The sequence below is a fragment of the Ochotona curzoniae genome, unplaced genomic scaffold, assembly GCF_017591425.1.
Source record: "Ochotona curzoniae isolate NIBS_2020 unplaced genomic scaffold, NIBS_Ocur_1.0 contig_2210, whole genome shotgun sequence".
NCBI classification, from domain to species: domain Eukaryota; kingdom Metazoa; phylum Chordata; class Mammalia; order Lagomorpha; family Ochotonidae; genus Ochotona; species Ochotona curzoniae.
In genome coordinates, this window is record NW_024465369.1 from 43,705,481 (window position 1) to 43,726,687 (window position 21,207).

Consider the following 21,207-nt stretch of genomic DNA (forward strand, 5'->3'; position numbering starts at 1 on the left):
GGCCTTTCTCAACTTGAGTACATTTTCCTAAACTGCTTAAAACACACTTAAATTTCCGGCATCGTTTTGGAACCTGGGGACTTAGTTTGATGTATGTAAATGAGATCTTGTCACCTGGGTAGTTGCTGTTGTGTATCTACTAGGTTAACAGATGTGATATTGAACCTTTGCTTTGGTTAGGTGACATTTTCTTTTTTTTTTTTCTTTTTTTTTTTTTAATTGTTGCTTACATTGTATTATGTAGTACAGTTTTATAGGCGCTGGGGATTCCCCCCACCCCTCCCATACCCCTCCCCCCATGGTGGATTCCTCCACCTTGTTGCATAACCATAGTTCAAGTTCAGTTGAGATTCATTGCTTGCAAACACATGCCTAGCATAAAGTTCAGCGTCTTATTGTCCAGATAAGTTCAGTGGCCTCTTGGGGAGACCTTCTATGGTCTGAAGATAGGTCTAACAGAGTAAAGATCCAGTCAGTTAAAAGCCCCAACAAGGCCTCAGTATCAATATACAACATTATGGAATTAATTGACATAGTATTGGGTAAACAATATGTTAAAAATAATGCAAGTTCCCTTCTTCGAAACATCTGGGTTGAGACAGTATCAATGACAGGTTCAAAAAATAACAAACAACCAAACAAAAAATTACAGGTTAAATCAAGGCAAACATGTGGTATCTAATCTTTTGGGATTCACTCATTTCCCTTAGCATTATAGTTTCCAGTTGTGCCCATTTAGCCACAAAGAACTGCATTTTGTTTTTTTTAATAGCTGAGTAGTATTCCATGGAGTAGATGAACCAAAGCTTTCTTATCCAATCTTCTGCTGATGGGCATTTTGGTTGCTTCCATGTTTTTGCAATTACTGATTGTGCTGCAATGAACATAGGGATGCATGTTGGTTTGTCGTAAAACAGGTGTTTTGGATATATTCCTAGGAGTGCTATTGCTGGGTCATATGGTATGCAGATGCGGGGAAAAGGGAACCCTACTCCACTGCTGGTGGAGCTGCAAATTGGTACAGCCTTTATGGAAATCAGTCTGGAGAACACTCAAACAACTCAAAATCGACATTTTCAATGTATAGGAAATGCTGGGTTATGAAGTCCCTGACATATGTGAGGTCTCCTGTCTACAAAACACTGTAGCATCCTAGACATCATTATTATTAAACACATACTACTTTGGAGATTATGGGAATATCTTCTCTTAAGGCACTTAAACTAAGGCTTGAGAAAGAAATTACTTAAGTTAAACATTTGTGTGTGTTTCAGCATGAACATCAGCACTGAGATAAGTGAGTAATAATGCTTCGAATAAAAAATCAGTCAATGTCTCAAAGCAGTTATTGTCAAAATTCAGAAGTCTACATTGTTTATGGATTAAATAATCATCTACACGATCCATTATTAAATGTGCATGGATGCTATTGAAAAGATATCAACTTCATAAAAAGTTCTAGCAACTAATATTTTTCCTATATAATCTCCACTAAAAACAGACTCTAATGCAAAGGCTATTATTATTTTTTGGATTGTATAAAGTCATCGCCTTGCATTCGCCACAAGGATCCCATCCCATATGGGCACTGGGTTCATATCCTTGCTGCTCCACTTCCCTTCTAGCTCCCTGCCTGTGGCCTGGGAAAGCAGTGGAGGATGGCCCAAAGCTTTGGGACCCTGCACCCATGAAGGAGACCTGGAGGAGGCACCGAGTTTCCGGCTTTGGATCAGCTCAACTCTGGCCATTGCAGCCACTTAGGGAGTGAACCAGTAGATGAAAGATCTTCCTGTCTGTCTCTTCTTGTCTCTGTAAACCTGACTGTCCAACTTACATCAATGAGTAAAATTTAAAGCTTGTAAGTTCATATTATGACATAACTTTTACATCATCATGGATAAGAATAACAGACCCTTACATTTACTTTTATGATTTACAATTTTAAAATATTTCTAAACCAAAGATAAGTTGTAAAATCAGTGTGTATGGTAGTTTTATTATTTAAAACTGCAAATTGGTTACCTAATCGTATTTTTAAAAATTTGCTGATGTATAGATTTGGAGGGCAAAATGATTTTTATAGGTAAAATCCATAATGGGAGTTTATTATATAAAATTAACACATTCATCTGTAAAATATTCATGGTATATAATATATAAAAATATCTTAGTGAATAAAGTGTTACCACAGTGTCTTCACTAAGTGAGGATAAATATCTGAATGAATGGGAACAGGGCACAAACTATGTTTTCCTTTTTGTTTTAATGTCACTGTAGCAGTTTAGTGTATGATTTCTTTTTTTGTTTGTTTTTTAAGATTTATTTATTTTTATTGGAAAGTCAGATTTTTACAGAGAGAAGGAGAGACACAAAGGAAGATCTTGCATCCACTAGTTCACTCCCCACGTGGCCACAAGGGCCAGAGCTGAGTGAATCCAAAAGCAGGAGTCAGGGCCTTTAGCTTCTTCATGGTCTCTCATGCGGGTGCAGGGTCCCAAGTGTTTGGGCTGTCCTCTACTGCTTTCCAGGCCACAAGCAGGGAGCTGAATGGGAGATGGAGCAGCCAGGATATGAACTGGTGCTCGTATGGGATCCTGGCACGTGGAAGGTGAGGACTTTAGCCACTAGGTTACTGATTTGGGTCTGTCATTCTTTCCTATTTAATAAATGTAGGAACTAAATGCCTTAAATCTGTAAAACGTCACATTAAATAACCAAAATACATTCCATAAGCTATCATTTGACAAGTGCATTCTGGATTTGCAGCCAGGAGCACAACATCTCACTATCCCATTTGCCTCACTGCTGATTCTAAGTCCCCAGATAATGTATTTTCCTTGTAGAGCATATTTTCCACGGATCTTCTGAATTTTATCTATTTCTGAATTCACCAGTGATGGCAGACTTGAAAGGAAATGGTGCCTCTATAACCATTTTTCTTTAAGATAGCACATGTTTGATACAGACTTGGAAATATTTGTTATGTCTTTGTCTATCGTTTAAATACGAAAATACAAAGATATACAAGCAAATAATTGATTAAATATGCACATAAGTTGAAATATGTAGCACTAAAATTGTTAATATTAAAGTTATGCTGTGGCTATGTGGCATGAGCATTCCATATGGGTGCAGGATCATAACCTGGTGGCTTACTTCTAGCTGAGTTCCATGCTAACGCATCCGAGACAGCTGCAGACCATGGCCCAAATGCTTGGGTCACCAACCCCTTGTTCGAGACTCAGCAGAGGCTCTGCATTTGACTTCGGAGGGTCCCAAGTCCAGCTGTTGTGGACATTTGAGAAGTGTGCAGGGGATGGAAAATCTCTATTTCTCCCTTTGTGTGTTTCTAACTCTCAAATAAATTCAATGAATCCTTAAAAAATTATACTAAAATATCACATTAACAAATAAGCAAGTTTTTGTATCAAGTAATTGTAGTTAATATGACATACTTAGAAAAAGCAATTTACATATTTTAAACAAATGTCCACTATTTTATCAAATCTCTATTTTAAGGCTAAAAAATGGGGAATTATGTGCAGAAATCTATTTGTTATATCATTACTTTTTATTAAAAAATTTAAATATCTCATAAATGGATGGACATCAGACATATTAATCAGAACATTTTAAGACATAAATGTGTCTAAACTGATTAATATTTTGATAGCAATCACTTTTATTGTATTTTAATATTTATTTATTAATTACTTATTTATATTATTATTTTCCATGATACAATCTGTAGCTGTGGGTGTTCACAATCAAAATAATTTAAAGTGAAAATGGAACATTGCAACTCTGAAATCAGTTGTTTTTTAGGCCTCTTACTGCTAAGAATAATTTATTTAAATTTCCTTTCAAATATCACATTCAGGGCCTAGTGTTGTGTGTTGCACGTTAAGCTGCCTCGTATACCACCAGAATCTTGTAAAGCTGCATGTTCAAGTCACAGCTGCTGCACATTCAATCCAGCTGCCTATAGGGAATGCTGCAAAAGATGGCCCAAGTACTTGGAGTTACACCCAGATGGGATAACCAGCTCTTGGTTTTGGCTTGTCTTATTTCCAGCTGTTGCTGTCATTTGAGAAGTTAATCAGCAGATACATAATTTCACGCTCTCTCCCTTTCCCTGTTTTTGCCTCTTTGAAAGCACTGGCACAAATATGATCTAGGGCTGGGAACAAGCTTGGATGGAGAACTGTGCAAGCACACACTTGCTGGGTTGGGGTTCCCACGGGAGAGTGTGGGGGCCAGAGTGGGCACTGCGTTCTGGTCTGGATATGGCTGCAATCTCCCTTGGCACAAGTGTGAACTGGGACTGGGCGCACCTAACCGGGCTAGACACCAGCACCATCTGGTGCTCTGGAGAACCTGGGTAGATAGATGTAGGACAGACTAGGCTGGGTCTCTGTCCCTACTGAGCTATATGTGAGCAGTGTCTGGGTATGGACAAGCCTTGGCTTGGGCTTAAACATACAACAGTAAGAACTGGAATGGGTTGAAGGCCAGCAGGGAGGGCTGGCCCATGGAACCACCAGTATTTGGAAGATCTGGCATAAGGAGGGGCTTGGGAAACTCTTCTGTAGGGACACAATCCCTACAGGTGAGTGCAAGAACCACAATAGGGAGCAACCCAGACCAGGCCAGAGGAAGATCGCCCCTGGCATGCATATGGCATAGGTGGGGGGCAGACCAGGCTGAACCCGTTCACATCACCCACTGGTGAATCCAAGCACCAGAATGGAGTGTGGGCCGGGCCAGGTTCGGTTGCGACACAAACCAGAGCACAATCTGGAATGCCAAGGCGGGGGGACGTGAGCCGTATCAGATGTGATTGCAGCACCCAACTGGCACACGTGAGAACCAGTGAGGGAGGGGGCAAAGCTTGCAGGGAGAATGTGGGCTCCTCTATTGGATAACCACTCCCACTGGAGAGCATGAGTTGACATGGGGGCAGACCAGACCAGGCAGGGATACAACACCTGTGGGCCTCATGTGAGCTAGATTAGGGAAAAGCCAGGCTGGGCTGACTGTTCTGATTGGTGCAAGCAAAAGTTGAAGTGAGTGAGGGTTGGTTGGGCTTTGCCGCAGCATCAGCTAGCAGAGGCTGGCACTGGGGGCTAAATCTGTCAAGTTAAACTCCAGAAGCACCTGGAGAGTGCTTAACCTGGGAATGGGAATAGCGTAGTAGGGAACTAGTGGGCACCTCCTTATTGGGTTACCACTTCCACTGGAGATTACCAAAACCAGGACAGGGTCAGGAGTTGGCTAGACAGAAAGGTGCTCGCCAGTATGTGTGTGGGCTGGATAGTAGGTTGGTTGGGTTGAACTAGGCTTCAATGTCCATTGGCATGTGCGAGAGCTAAATGGAATGTGGGACAGACTGAACAAGTCTGCAGTACATACTGGCATGCATAGGAACTAGGGTAGGGGCAGACCTGGTAGGGGTTATGGGGAGTCGCCCCAACTAGGCTGCATCTCCCACTGGTTTGCGTGAGGGCTGAGAATGAAGTGGGCAGGATTGAGTTGGATTGCAACACCCACCGGCCTGAGTGGAAAACAGGGCTGGAAACAAAACTGACCCATCAGTTGCAAAGACAAACATTTGCATAAGCTGATTGGGGCCATGGAAGGTGCTGGTACTGGTAAGCACACACAAGAATCAGGTTTCCTTGGAGATCCTGCCTACTGAACTGCTGATCTCAGAACCCCAACCATGAAGAGACTATCTGCCAGTGGATTCTGAATAGATTTCTTCGAGATTGGAATGGCGAGATGGCAGCAATTCAGAACTGTTGAACTATCAAAACTACATGAGCAGGACCCTCAGAGTACCTGGAACCTGGGATGGGTGGGAAGCTGGGTGGGGCTTCTCCCTTTGTTTCTCCCCTGACCCCAGTTACAGGGGGAAAATGATGGTATTATTGTGGAGAAAAAAAAATACAGCATGATTGATTAACTGAAAAAAAGAGAAGTGCCTCTTAAATAAACAAATATATTTTCCAAAATGTAACATTTTAAATGTTAAGCAGCATAACAATTTGCATGTAAAATATTATAAGTAGCTTTACTTATGAGAAGATTCTTTTGTGCATCCATTTAAAAATTATTTATTTTAAATGTTTCTTCTATTTACTTTCTTTGTGCTTTTCTTTTTTATTTAAAGGCGTATTTAATTATTTGAAATAGAGATAGGGAGAGAGATCTTCCATTCACAAGTTCATTTGCCAAAAGGCCACAGCAACCTGGACAACACTGGAGAAAACTAGGAATGTAGAAATTAATTTGAGTTTCTCACAGAGTTCCATGGGCTCAAGCACTTGGGACATCTTCTATTGGTTTTTCATTTGCATCAGCAGGGATTTGCATTGGAAGTGGACAGCTTAAACTGGAACATGTGCCCATTTGGAAGACCAGCAATACAGGCATCTACTTAATCCACTGCGCTATAAGACTATTTTCTTCATTTTGTTTTCGACTATTGACAAAGATTAGCTTGCATTCCTGAGATCTTTTCTCAATGTGAAAACAAAATTTCTCCTACTTTGTAGCTGTCCTCCTTTTTCAGAAATCTATAACTCAGAGAACGGTATAATCACTGTATTTTACAAATGAATTTTTAAAAATTCCCATTAGATAGAAATAAATTAGCTTTTTTTTGTACATGTGAATGCCTTAGTGACAAGAGATATTTTCATACTGCAGTTGAATTCACATTTATTTTACAGCATGGATATTTTGAGCATTTGAAGGTTGTTTTTGGATGGTTCATAAAGTGAACATTGTATAGTCAACCTGAATTTAAAGGTATAGCTTTTGCATAAAGTTTATTGCATCTTTATATATGAGAAATTTGTTAATGTATAAATATTTCTAGTAAAATGATCAGAATAGAGATTTTGTTATGCATGGCATATAATGCCTGGTCTTATGGTATATAATTATTCTAATCATTCTATATGCTTTAGCTTTATTGGTCCATAGCATAATTTTGTGGGTGGAACCAGAGTCCCCTGTAAGAAAGGCCCCTGAGAGGCTCCTCTCTTTGCCCCTTCTATGCCTGTGACAAGCAACCAGACACCTATGAACCATAATCTGCATCCTCACCAGACACCAAACTGCTGGAACCTTGATTTTGGCACTTCTAGGTCTCTAAGAAAATTTGTTTTAATATTTAGCTAGTTTGTGATAGCTTATTTCAGCAGTTCAAATTAAAATGAGCTTATTTTAACTTTCATTTTATACAATAAAATTTCTATTAGCAGAATCAAATTAAATTCATGTTAAAATTATATTATCATTTTACTAGCCACCTTGAGACAGAAACCAGTTAAAATATAACTCATGCATTTACAGGCTTCAACTGAATGGTTTTTCGTGTATTCACAGAGATGTACAACCATTGCCGTAATTTAGTTTTAGGACATCATGCTTGCCACCAAATAAGGACTCATATTTGTAGTTATTCCCTATCACTACCTCTCTAGCCTCAGGTGACCATGATTCAATTTCCCTTAAAAATGCTCTTCTGGGCTTTCAGATATATTGCATTATATATTGCTTTTGTAATTACTTTATCATAATATTTAAGGTTTATGTAGTATGTGTAAGTTCATCATACTTGTGGCTCACTATTTACTGATAGAACATATCTCATTTTTAACAAAGAAGTCCCTTTGTTGGCATTTTGTGGCTTTTTTTTTTTAAGTGTTGGAGAGAGAGGCAAATAAAGCCAAAGGTCTCCTTTACTGGTTCCCTACTGAACTGCCTGAGAATTCAGGTCACACAGCTGTGAAGCAGGGGACCAGGATCTTGAGCCTGTTTTTCCCAGGATATACATTGGCAAGAAGCAGGAGTTGAAAACAGTGCCAAGGTCAAATTCAGGCAGCCTTATACAGAATACAGGTACCTAATGTTCATTTTAATACTAGAGCAAATGGTCACTGCCACATTTTATTTGTATTTATTCATTCATCAATGGATAAATATTTGCTTCTGGTTTTTGCTCTTCTGAATGGTAATGCTATAAATATCTGTATATGATTTTGTGGAATAGATGTTTCATTTCTTTTTGATAAAACTGCTAGAACCTGTAGTAAGTCCAGTAAGTTAAGAACTGCATCATTCTTTTACAAAGTGGCTGCATACTTCCACATTCCAATCAGCACTATGCATGCTCTCATTTCCCCACATCCTTTTTTAAAAATTATTTTATTTTTGATACACAGAGAGGAGGACAACCAGAGAGGAGGATCTTCCCTCCATTGATTCACTCCCCAAGTGGCTACAACAGCCAGAGCTGAACCATTCCAATCCGAAGCCAGAGCCCAGAGCCTTTTCCGGGTCTCCCATGTAGGTGCAGGGTCCCAAGGCCACATCTGGCAACCAAGATCTCAGTGTGGGATTTAGGGATTAAGTAATTGTGTTGCAGGACTCTTGTAACACAATTTATTGAAGTTTTTCCTAAAAAAACTAATTTTGATATAAACAGTTTAATATGAATATAACAATTATACATTCTAGTGCACATATTTAGGCAATTTCATATGACGTTTCCACAAATGTTCATCAAGAATGGCCCTTGTAGCTTTAAGTAAGATTTTATTGTCTATATCAAATTGGGTACTTATTGTGTTTATAATAACGAAGTTCATTCTACCAACAAAATCTCTAAGTATTTCATTCATTCAAATCCTTTCTAGCATAATTTGATAAAGTCTATATTTTCCCCACTAAGCAATTTGCTAAGGAAATTCTGAAATATTATTTCTAATGTAAAAAATACCTTCATTATATTTTTAAGCTTGCTTTGTTCATGTTGCAAATATGCATTTTTAAAATTTAAATTACGTCTCTTTTAAATCCACCTTTCTTATGAATACTACATTTAACTATTTAATTTTCTGATTTTTAATATCTTATTCTTACCTTATTTTAAATTATCATCTAATAAAGTCCCCCTCTCTGCTTGTGGCTGCCAGGATTAGAACCAGCACTCATATGGGATCATAGGTTGTGCAAGGCAAGGACTTCAGCTGCTAAACTACCATGCTGGTCCCAACAAAAGATTTTTATGGGCCAAAGATAAAACTAAAATCTTCATTCATCCCATATTTGCTTGGAGCAATAAAGCCAAAAACTTATTTCTTTTTTCCAAGACACAGACAGAGCACCTTACTAAAGAAAAGATGGACCTCATTTCTATGAAATATATTCTAATCAATAAGTTCCTAAGGTTGCATCTAGTCTTCTAAGTTAGTATTCTTAACTTTCTCTCATATAGTAGCCCTTCTGTTCTCTGAATTCTGTTCTCTGTGTTCAAAAATAATCATAGGTTACATTCACTCACTGTTTTGTGCTGTTACATAAAATCATCAGTCTTAGCAATGTTATGTTTGGGAAGATGCGGAAAGGCATTTGATGTTAGTGCTGTAAATAAACAATCAAAACTTCAATTTGAATTTTCGTATTTTAAGAAGTTTATTCTCTTTTAATTTTGTCATAATTTTCTTGTGGCAACTTTTGCTTTGTTTATTAGGTTATTTCTGTTTATTCCACTCTGCTTTTTTAGGCAAGGCAAAGAAATATGAAATATGTCAGATTTTCAGATAAATGAGCTCATTCCTGACTTTTTCTCATTCTGACTTATTCCAGAAGGCCAGCATGGTAGAAAATACTTCAACTTTCACCAAAGGGAAGACATCAAAATAGCTTCTGCATAATAAATAAAAATAATGTTAGCATAATGAATTACAATGCTATATTTTAAAATGCCTGCCACATTTTCATTAAAATTTACTAATAGCCAAATCTTACAAATGTTTTAAGCCTTCATAGGATTTGGATGATCTAATCTCATGATTTCTGGCAACACAACATTAATGAATGTGTTTTTAACTCTGGATAAGTGACTAGCTACAACTACATCATTGATTTGTTCATTATTGTGTTTTTTTTTTTTTTAGCTTTATCTAAAGGAAGATGTTTAAATTATCTTTGTAAATATGCTGGCTACCTAGTAATAACATGTAAATCAAAGAGACAGAATTAAGTATGTTGCCTGAACATATGTTTGAATGTTAATTAGAATTATATTTTAACAAAGAATACCTTACTAACTATTCAAACTTTTTTATACTATGTATCTTAGGTATATATTTTTGCTGTATTAACTTTTTTTCAGAATACTGTTAAATCCTATTTAACCTGAACAATGTCAGGTTTAGAAAGAGGGTAGCTCTCTTAGTGGGTAGCTCAAATGAGCCAACTAAAACTCAGAATCATCATTGTATGGTGTAAGATCTGGGCAAATTATCCTTCCTTTTCTCATATTCACTTATCGGGCATACAATTCACCTAAGTGCCCGTAGTGTCAGGACAGAGATAATTTGAGTATAATGCTCATTTACAACAAACAAAAACTGGTAATATACTTCCTTTCCTCATTATGTCTTCACCCAAATTTAGTTGTAAGCTTTTCAAGTTAAAATGTTCTCTTTTCAAAATATCCCTTTTTGTTTCGATATCTGAAACATATGATTATTTCCAAATGGGTTTTCCCTGCTGCGCTAACAATGTATCAGATTTACAGACTATCACTCCCATTTGGAGTTCAAGACAAAGCAGAATTATCCACAGGGACAAAGCCTGCTGGTAGTAATGGGAGGGACAGCAGGTCTCCATATATTGTTTCTCTTATTATGGAAGCAATGGTTGGATGATGATCTTTACCAGGCATCTGAGGAACCCCTGTGATGTGACACCTACAGTGTCATACATGCTTTTTGAGGAAATATTTTCTAAAAATGCATAAAGCTAAAAGTTTTGAAGACTACTATTTTACCTTATTTTTGTTCTCAGCAAGACAGTTTCCTTTTGCAGCGAGAAATGAAGGCAAACCAGAGATTTTTGATTCTAAGAAGTAGTAAAACTATTCTGAAATTAATCATGTTTTTGCTAAGATCCAAATTCATTTCATACATAACTTTTTTTAGGTTGTGTGTTGCTCTTTTCATGTAGCGAGATTTGAGTAATATATCTCTTGAAAGCTTTGTTGATTTCCCCAACTCTTACCCCTCTAAATTCAATGTTAGAATATGTAAAATTTTGTTACACAATTCAAGAGAATCCTGAATGCCATCTTGACCTCCAAGTTGACTTTACTGTATTAAATTGTGGATCATTCCAATCAAGTTACTAGAGAATCAGCTAGCAACTCTTTGAGAGGGAAAACACCCTGACTAAATGGTTGTGTCAAGCTTCAGGATACTTCAATTAAAACAATTAACATGTACTGTCAATTTTATTTTCATAGAATAAAACAATATTTCTGAACTTTTAAATATTTATTAGTATATACATAAATATCTACCAATAAAAAGAGTATGAAATTACCTTAACAAACCATTTTAATGCAAGAATTAGATCTGAGTAAGAGAACTTATTAACTCAGGTTTAAGCTTTAAGGAATTCAAGTCTGCTTCTTCTTTTTTAACATTTATTCCTTTATTTGAAAGTCAGAGTTATCAATAGGGAGAACCACTGAAAGAAATGTGGCTGCGAAATCCTGGCCTGGACAGGTGAAGCCAGGATCCCCAAGAACCTACCTGGCTCAGGTGCTTTTAGTCCTGCCACCCATGTGTGAGACTCTGATGTAGTTTCTGTTTCCTGAATTCAGCTTTGCCTAGAAATGACATTAAGGGTATTTAGAGAGCAAACCAGCAGATTAAAGATCTCATCCTTTTTCTCATCATTCTGCCTTTCAAATAAATATCATTTAAAAATCATCTGTGACAGGGGAAAGGGTGGGAGATGGACTAAAATAGTTAGCAGGAGCCATCTTGAGTTGATAATTGTTGATGCTAAGTTGTTAAATCTTGGGGAATCCTTTTATTTTCTTTTCCTTTAAGATTTATTTATTTTTATGGGAAAAGCAAATTTGCAGAGAGAAGGAGAGCCAGAGAAAGATCTTCCATCCGTAGGTTCACTCTCCAAGTGACATCAATAGCCAGAACTGAGCTAATCTGAAACCAAGAACCAGGAGATTCTTCTGGGTCTACTACATGGGTGCAGGGTCCCAAGGCTTTGGGTTATCCATTAATGCTTTCCCAGGGCACTAGCAGGGATGGAGATGGAAAGTAGAGCAGCAGCAACATGAACTGGTGCCCACTGTCATCTAGTGTATGCAAGGTGAGGATTTTTAGCCACTGTGCCGTTGTGACAGTCCCAGTCTTGCAGAATCTTATAGTCTAATCTTTCTCATGTGTTTAGAACTTCAAAAGTATATGAGTGCTGTAGAATAGACTTTTTAAAGTCAAGTATTGTCCTTTACTGATTATACACTAGAGCTAGTTACTTAACATGTGTGAGCATTCATGTTCTCCCCTGTAATTTGAATTTAATAAAATTCTAATTCTATTTTGTAATTAGAATAGATATGTCTATAATTTTAGTCAAGAAGACTAAAGACTGAATTGACCTTCAAATCATAATCATTGCTTGGCCCTAAACAAGCACCAGGTAAATGATAGCTTACCGTCTTTTTCGTCAAATGTAGTCTAAAGCTAATATTTTTGGAGGATATCATTTTCCTAAAAATCTGAAGAATGGATAAGTTATTGCTTCCTGGGAACAGTATCAATTATAAGAGGTACAAAATAAAGCATTATCAATTATAAATACAAAATTAAAATAATTTTTAGAGAGAAATTGGTTTAGCTACTATAACTAATGGAGAAAATAGACTAATTTTTGCAGAAATATCTGTTGTTTAAGACCATCCTAAGAGTGAATTTAGCTTTGATTTAAACACTATTGCCTGTATCACTACTGTATTGGTTGGAAAGTTATGTCTGACTCATATTGTTTAGCTGTGAAATGATATTACATTTCAGTGATTGTTACATTTCAATTGGCTAGTGCACATTAGTTTGAAAATTATAATAAGTTCAGTAACAAGTTCAGAACTGTATAATTCATTTTTATGGCTTTAACTTAGGCTTTTTAACACATAGGAAGCAATTGAATGAAATAAATTGCAAATGTTCATAAATCTATAATCATAAATTATTGACATTAATAGAATGTTTTCACAAATGATTCAAAGTGACTTTGGAAATTATCACCTCTTGCTTTTTAGTAAATAAAACGTACAAGTCTTAATCATAGGTCATCATCTTTAAAATAAAAAAATGGATTGTGTATTCATAAATTATAACAAATGGTTGCTTATTGCAAGGTATACATCCAGTTTAAACTTTGTGTTTTATGTGTGCACAAAGATATATTGCAATAAACAAGGGAAATGTTAGTCTTTCAATTACTAATTTATGATTTCAGATTTTGAAGACATTATTTCATCACTTGAGATATGAGTCTTTTCCAGATTACATATTTAAAAAGGACAATTATAATTACTCTAAAGTCTACACCATTTCATATCTAAATACCAGTGCCTAAGATACTGAGTGCTTTACCACATACGCAAGGCTTGAATATGTGGTGATTGTAAATTTTCAAGCAGTTCAGAATAAGGAAATTTGTAACTGGGAAACACAGTATATTCTCTCGTGTAGATTGCAGTTTAAATCTTCCCATCAGTAATTCAGTGAACAAATTGGTCAGTGTTTCAACATGCAAAATTTCTCATATCTAGAAACATTCACGTTTAAGGAAGCATGAAATAGCAAGTAAATTTAGGCTTAAGAAAAGCAAAGAGTGACAAACAGTTTGCTATTTGTGCTTTGTAAACAAAAACTAATGATGACTGACTACACTATTCCTCTTGTCAGAGGTTTGGTTGTATACCCTTGCTGTGAGCTTGATGAAAGCAATCACATACACTTTAATCCTTTTCAGTTTAGATAAACAACTTAAATAACTTGCAGAAAAAATATTGTACGTTCCATAGAAGAGAGGATACTTCATCTTCTCCCTAGATTTATCTGGCTCATAATAAAATATTAGCCAAATGAAATTCAGTTGAAGTGAATAAAAAGTTACTAAATAGTTGGTGAAGGAAAGAAACACAGTATAAATAATTAATATTTGTGCACCAATGTAAACCTTCAAACGGGCTGTATTTTCACATATTCAAAACAGACAATTTTATTCTTATGAAGTCATTGCAGAAATCAAAGATTCTCACCATTTAAAGTAATAGCACACCATAGGAATTTATCGGCTCCAGGCTGAAGTTTCTTTCTATATTTGACTTTCCTTATGCTTATTTCTTCTATTCTTCCCATTAATTATCTTGACTTCCTTGTTAATCTTTTATTTTTATCTAACTCAATTTCATCTCATGTCTTCCCTGGTGTTTCCTGTGTTTTTCTTTTTCTTGTATTCTGTTTCTAAATCCATATTTGAACAAAGGTTGAAAGCTATCAGAATAAATTACATTCAGAGGAGAGCTAATTGCATCCTTCCTTTTATTTATCAGGACTATGCTGAGAAGGAGAATACAATAGCGAAAGCTCTGGAAGATCTGAAGGCCAATTTTTACTGCGAACTCTGTGACAAGCAGTACTATAAGCATCAGGAGTTTGACAATCACATTAATTCATATGACCATGCTCACAAGCAGGTAAGAAAGAGATGCACTGGAACCTGACTGGCAATGATCAACTTCTGGAGTTTGTTGAATTGCATAAAATACAGGACAATATATTAACTGAAAAAGAAATTGCGATTTTTATCAATGACTTTCAGATTTCTAAGAATATTCTTGCTTGAAACTTAATCTGTAACCCCACGTTGAGTCATGAGAGTTTGCTTGCAAACAATAAAAATTCTCTTCATAAATCACCAAATCCAGTGGAGCATCAGTGAGATATTCTTGGTTTGTCTTCAGAAATTCCATTATAAATCCATGTTACTAGCACTTAACTTTCTTCCAGGTAAATCTATATAACTTAGAATACTTCTTGCATGGATTTAGAGAAAATCAAAGAGGCTGCACGTCTAATGCATTCCCTGCAGAGATTTGATTACTAGGGTCAAAGGGTAAAGAAGCAAGTGAAGATGTTTTACTATTGTAATGAGTTTTACCTCTGTCACCAGCTCTGTGGCCTTGGGCTAGATAATCAAAGGCTCATTGAACTCAACTCTTTATTCTTAAGAAAATTAAACCTATAGAGTATGCAAGAATATACTTTGCAGATAGCTTAGATAACAGTAGAAGCTCCAAATTTTAGCTTATAGTTATCACATTATAATTTTTTTTCTCCCAGAATATTTTGGATGTTGAAACTTGCCTTTGAGACTATGCTTTATTTAGGCTTGTCATGGAGGATCAATTTTGTTTCATATATGCTAATGCAGTTTAAAATGCATCCAAGAAATCTTGACCCTAGAGCTATTTTACTTACCTCCTATATCTTTGCAAATCTATCATAGCAAAGTATATATTATTTTGAGTGTAAAATTCAAAAAAAAGTTTTTTTGGAAAGCTTTCCTCAAGCACTTAGCACTATGGCTTGCAAACATAAAGTTAAAAACAGCAAGAAATATCGGTATATGGCATGTATCACCGTAATTCATAATTTAAGGCATATTTTTATTTATGCTTTTTAGAACTTTGTCAATTACAAGCTTTTTCCCTGTACAGCAATGATTGTGGATATGTCTGCATAACACTAGAGCAGTGTCTTGTATAATTCAAACATCCAATTAATACTTCTTGCTTAAATGCATGTGAAAAGGTCAGAGTCAGAATTCGTTCTAAGGAGCTAATGTTGTGGGAGAGCAGGTGAAGAAGGTGACACTGCGATCTGTGCTTCCCAGTGTCCAGTAGGATCACCAGTGGCTGTCCTGGGTGCTTCACTTCTGAGTTAGCTCCCTGATAATGGCCTGGGCTGCTGCCAGAAAAGTGGAAGATAGGATGAAGCTCCTGTCTCCTGGCTTCAGCCGGGCTCTGTGATGCCCATTGTGGCCATTTGGGAATGAACCAGAAGATGAAAAATGAACCAAAGGTGGAAGATTCTTTCTCTTTTCCCTTCTTTCTTTTTTCCCCTTTCCTTTCTCCCTGCCTCTTCCTTTCTCCCTCTCTGTAACTGTGACTTTCAAATAAATAAGTCTTCTTAAAAAATCATTTTGGCGATTTATAATAAGTCCGATTTTTAAAAAGATTTATTTATTTTTATTGGAAAGGCAGATATAAAGAGAAGAGGAGAGACAGAGAGGAAGATCTTCCGTCCGATGGTTCACTCTCCAAGCGGCCACAATGGCTGGAGCTGAGCTGAACTGAAGCCAGGAGCCAGGAGTTCTTCTGGGATTCCTACATGGGTACAGGGTCCCAAGGCTTTGGGCCATCCTGGACTGCTTTCCCAGGCCACAAACAGGGAGCTGGATGGGGAGCAGGGCCGCCAGGATTAGAACCTGAGCCCCTATGGGATCCCATTGTGTTCAAGGCGAGGACTTTAACCACTACGCTATCAGCATCGGGACCAATAAGTCCAATTTTTAATGCAGGATAAGAGTTTTAAAAAAAGTACTCCACGACAATATGATACTGGATGCTGTTTGTTTATAACTACAATTAAGTAGCAGAATGTTAAACTTGTAACTGTTACTAAAGGATGATACAACTGTAATGAGATGTGGAAATGGAGGGTCAGGTGGGCTCTTTATACCTAGAAAAATATAACATGGAAATTAATAAAGAATAACATTTTTTAAAAAGCAAAAAAGTTTTAAAAGATAATTTATTTGTAGGTTTGCACATAGATAAAACTATGTGAAAGAACACTGTATAAAAGGCGGTAATAATTATAAGATGAAGTTGTTTGAACACTTTTCATGTTCATTCATATTGACCCTTCATAATAGTAAGCCTAGTGATGAATATAATAATAGCAATTTATTATGTGATAGATAATATGTACATGCTTCAAAGCTCTAAATATATATTTAAGCAATTTATGCTTAATGTATTTAGGAGTTGTATTATAAATTATCATTTTTGATAGGGGAATATGATTAAAACTGTTAAACGCTTCCAGAAATAACATGCGGGGGGGGGGAAGAATGCTTGATGCACAGTTTTTTTAATGTATATATATTCGAGTTTTATTTATTTATTTTATTGCAAAGTCAGATATTCAGAGAGGAGGAGAAACAGAGAGGAAGATCATCCATCCAACTATTTACTCCCCAAGTGACCACAACAGCCAGAGTTGTGCCACAACCTCTGAAGCCAGGTGCCTGGAACCTCTTCCAGGTCTCCCATGCAGGTACAGGGTCCCAAGGCTTTAGGTTAACATGAACGTTCCCCTAGATCCTGACCACAACGTACAAATGATTACCAGGAAAGAAGTATTATCTGAATTTAGATATCCTATTAAGTGTTATTAACAAAAGAGCAGTTTGCAAAGATAAACACACACACACACACATACAAACACACACACACAGGGAAAAATAAGGAAGACAGTCAATAGAAAAAGTCACTTCTTGGAAGTTATTAAATATATTTATGTAAATAGATATGTTTCATGATGTATTTAAATAAATGAAAGGGTTAACATCAGTAGAAGCAAAGAATTATATTGTTTAGAAAGTTGCTCCAGGGAAGAAAGATGGAGACACAGAGAGAAGTAGAAACAGAAAGAGTTCTGATCTACCGGCTCACTTCCCAAATGCCCACAATAAGCAAGAGTGTGCAGCTGAAAGCTGAGCCATGAAACAATTCAGGAATGCAATGTGAGTGGCAGAAATTCAATCACTTGAGTGATTTTTTGCTGTTTCCCTTGATCCAAGTTAGTAGATTTGAGCCAGCAATGGAACTGTGCATTGAACCTGGGCCCTCTGATAGAGAATATGGTCTTCTTAAATGGTATCTTACCCGTGAGACCAAATACCCTCCCCAACGGTCAAACTTTAAGGGTAATCTTTCAGAAAATGAATCTGAGAATTCAGGGTTTATAGTTAAAAAAGAGATTGAATGTATTAATTTTACATATATTTACATTTCGTTATAAGTATTTTTGATGAAATAAAAAATAAGAAATTAGAAAAGGTGTTTTTAAAAATACACATATTTATTTTTATTGGAAAGGCAGATTTACAGAGAAAGAGAGACAAAGAGAAAATCTTCTGTGTCTGGGTTCACTCCCCAAGTGTCCCCATTTTCTGGAACTGAGCCAGGCCTAAGCTAGGAGCCAGAAGCTTCTTCCTGGTCTGCAACATGGGTGCAGGGTTTCCAGGCTTGGGCCATTTTGTATTGCTTTCACAGGTCAGAAGCAGGAAGTTGGATGGCAAGTGGAGCAGCTGGGACATGAATCTTGCCTATATAGTATCCTGGCACTAACAAGGCGAGGATTTAGCTGCTGAGTCATTGCAGTGGGCCCAGAAATCATGTCTAAAAGCTAAATAACCAAGAAATATTTCTCATTATATATTGCTATGTGTAAGAAGGTACAAAAAGCTCTACCTCAAAATTGAGAAGAGTTTACAAAAGAAAAAATGCTAAAGGCTCTTTAATATGTTAATAATTTATAAAAAATTATGAACAGTTTTGTACTTTCTAGACTGGAAAAATGAGTAATATCAAATTGTATTCAAGATTTCAATAGAAAAATTGTATAGCTCCTATAGGAAAGTGTGAGCTGACTTAAGAGCTTCAGAAAACATATACATCCATGCAGATGTATCCCCAAAACTGATCTTTGTGAACAACACAATTTATGGATACATCTTGATATTAGCAAAATTGTTCAATGAAAATGAGTAAAGGTAAATATTACATGTATCTTAGAAATGTAATGAATAAGCAAAAGTTTGTGAGAATATATATTCATATTCTTTAAACTAAAGCAATATATATATAAATACATATATATGTAGTATAAACTTGAAGGTTATGAAATGCTGTGACTGTAACTTTTTGGAAAATTACAAATATAAACTCAGGATTATGGCTACTTCAAGATATAGCAAATAGTTTCAGAATAACAGAAGATAAATGGATATCAGAGGGATGTTTTAATTTTTAAACTGAATAGTGGAATCAGTTACTGAACTTGATATAATGTTTCATATGATATCACATGTAAGTGATTACATATTATTAAACTGGGAACTACAGTGGCAAATACATATTATCTTAAGTTTTCTGACACACTTCTATCATAATTATATAAACTGTATTAAATCAGTTAAGTTCTTAATAGTAAATGGGGAATTATAAATGAAACTATTAACTTCCCTATGCCATTCAAATATTAACCTCTTTTTTAAAAAAAACCTGGATTATGGATTTCTATGCCAATTACTAATTATGAGACAATCTTGTTTAGAATTTCATTTCAAAAATCTTTTTCAAATTAAAGTGTGGAAAAAATACAAAAGAAAATGGTACATTTTTATCGATCTTCCTCTTTTATTATCGTCTTAGCACACCAGCATCTTAAATATAAAACAAATATATTGTTTCTACTCCTTCCATTTTTATAACAGTATGATTTATTAAAAATGCAGAGAAGTACAGAATTTCTTTGCGCAAGGAAAATTTAATTTTACACAGGTCACTGGTACCTTAAAATAAATCATTATTCAGGTGTATTCATGCTAGCAGCCCATGTGTTGTTTTCAAACATAGGAAACTGTTATATAGCAAATCGTATACTTAAGAGATAACTACACATCCCAGTGTCTTCAGATGCTCTCTTTTCATCTGTTGTCCTGATGTGTTAACTGACCTGATTTGTGTAATAAATAACATGGCAACAACATATTTGCTTATTGAAAAGTAGCAAAAACTTTGACCACTTTGAAGAGGAATGTCTACAGAAAATGGCTTAGCAAGAGTGACTTCATGCTAGTTACATAGTTTCTCAAACTTTGGAATGTCAAAGGATTTTGAAACATCTGAAATATTCCTGTACATATTTTTATGCAATTCTATGTTTTCTGAAAAGTACATGTATATTCATATGTATTCCAAATGTGTTTGAAAACTAAAGACTTGGGTACTTCATTCTGACTCTAACACGCATTCCTGGTGGAGACTTAATTGTTTTCTTAGTCCTCCAGGTTTTCTATTCTGTGAACTTAGATTTAGAGTTTATTTCTTTTATTAGCCTTTCTGAACCTAACTTTGAAGATTTCAAAATCATCAAGTATAAAGGATAGTTAAGGCATATTTATCAGTCATAAATAGTCACAGTTTACCTAATTCCCAGCTCTGCATTTTTAAAGTAATATTCTCTGCAAAAAAAAAATGATTACAATAATTTCCAGTAAAGTTATATCATTTTGAATGTTATTCACTGAGTTAAAAAATAAAAATGGGAGACTCAACATCAGAGAAAAAGGAAGGTTTCCCTCCAAACCATTTTACCTGTTCATCAGCTCTTAAAGTAAAGCCACGCTGTGTCTATTCTCTGACCTGACAGCCTGTGGGCAATTCAGAATTATTTTCACCATAAGACATCGTCACACTGATGCTATGAAGAGATAGAAAAGGGAATGATTGCCTTATTGCTGCTGCCCCTCAAACATCTTGATTTTTGTTTTAGTGGCTGCAATGAGACTGACACACCTCCCAAAAGGCACTGAAGTGACCTTCACCTCAGCAAGTCCAGACTGAACACCTGGGAGCACGCTGTGTTGCTCTGCCCCAGGGTCAGGCCAGGTAGTTGAAATATGTTGTTCCTGCAGGGATTTCTATTGCTATAGAAATGGAATGGCTTTACTCCAAAGCTTGAACATTTCCTAATAATTTACGCTGCTCAATGATCTGACACATAAGAAGGAAAATACTCTTGCTATTTGGGTGAAAATATGCATCTTTATATTTAGTACTTGAAAGTTAATTTTTAAAGTTTTGGATAGGACAATGCATGATGTAATAACTTCAAAAGGCATCTTGTGTGTGTATGTGTGTTATAAATGTCAACCACATTATATGCTTTTCATAGTTTTTGTTCTTAACTCTGATTTTTCTTTCAGAGCAAGAGAACATACATTGACTCTACATAATCCTGAGCCCCAGAATGTCTGCCTCAAATGGCACATGCAGTCATGAACATGTTTTGTTTTGACATGTCTTATTTAAAGTTGTGGTTCATATTAGAACTAAAATTTTTTTCAGTAGGTGCCAGGCCCTGGATAAAGGAATTAATTCTAGGCCTGGGCACGAAGGCTCAATGGCTAAATCCTCACCTTGCAGATAACAGAATCCCATACAGGTGCTGGTTTGTG

The 21,207-nt window shown here is 36.0% G+C and overlaps 1 protein-coding gene across 1 annotated transcript in view; it reads left to right on the forward strand.

Moving 5' to 3' along the window:
• ZNF804A (zinc finger protein 804A) overlaps nucleotides 1-21,207 on the forward strand; it is a 214,313-nt gene that overhangs the window by 164,701 nt on the left and 28,405 nt on the right. Inside the window, exon 2 of the mRNA XM_040972143.1 lies at nucleotides 14,447-14,590. Coding sequence (XP_040828077.1) covers nucleotides 14,447-14,590 — 144 coding nt within the window. The remainder of the gene's footprint in view (nucleotides 1-14,446; nucleotides 14,591-21,207) is intronic.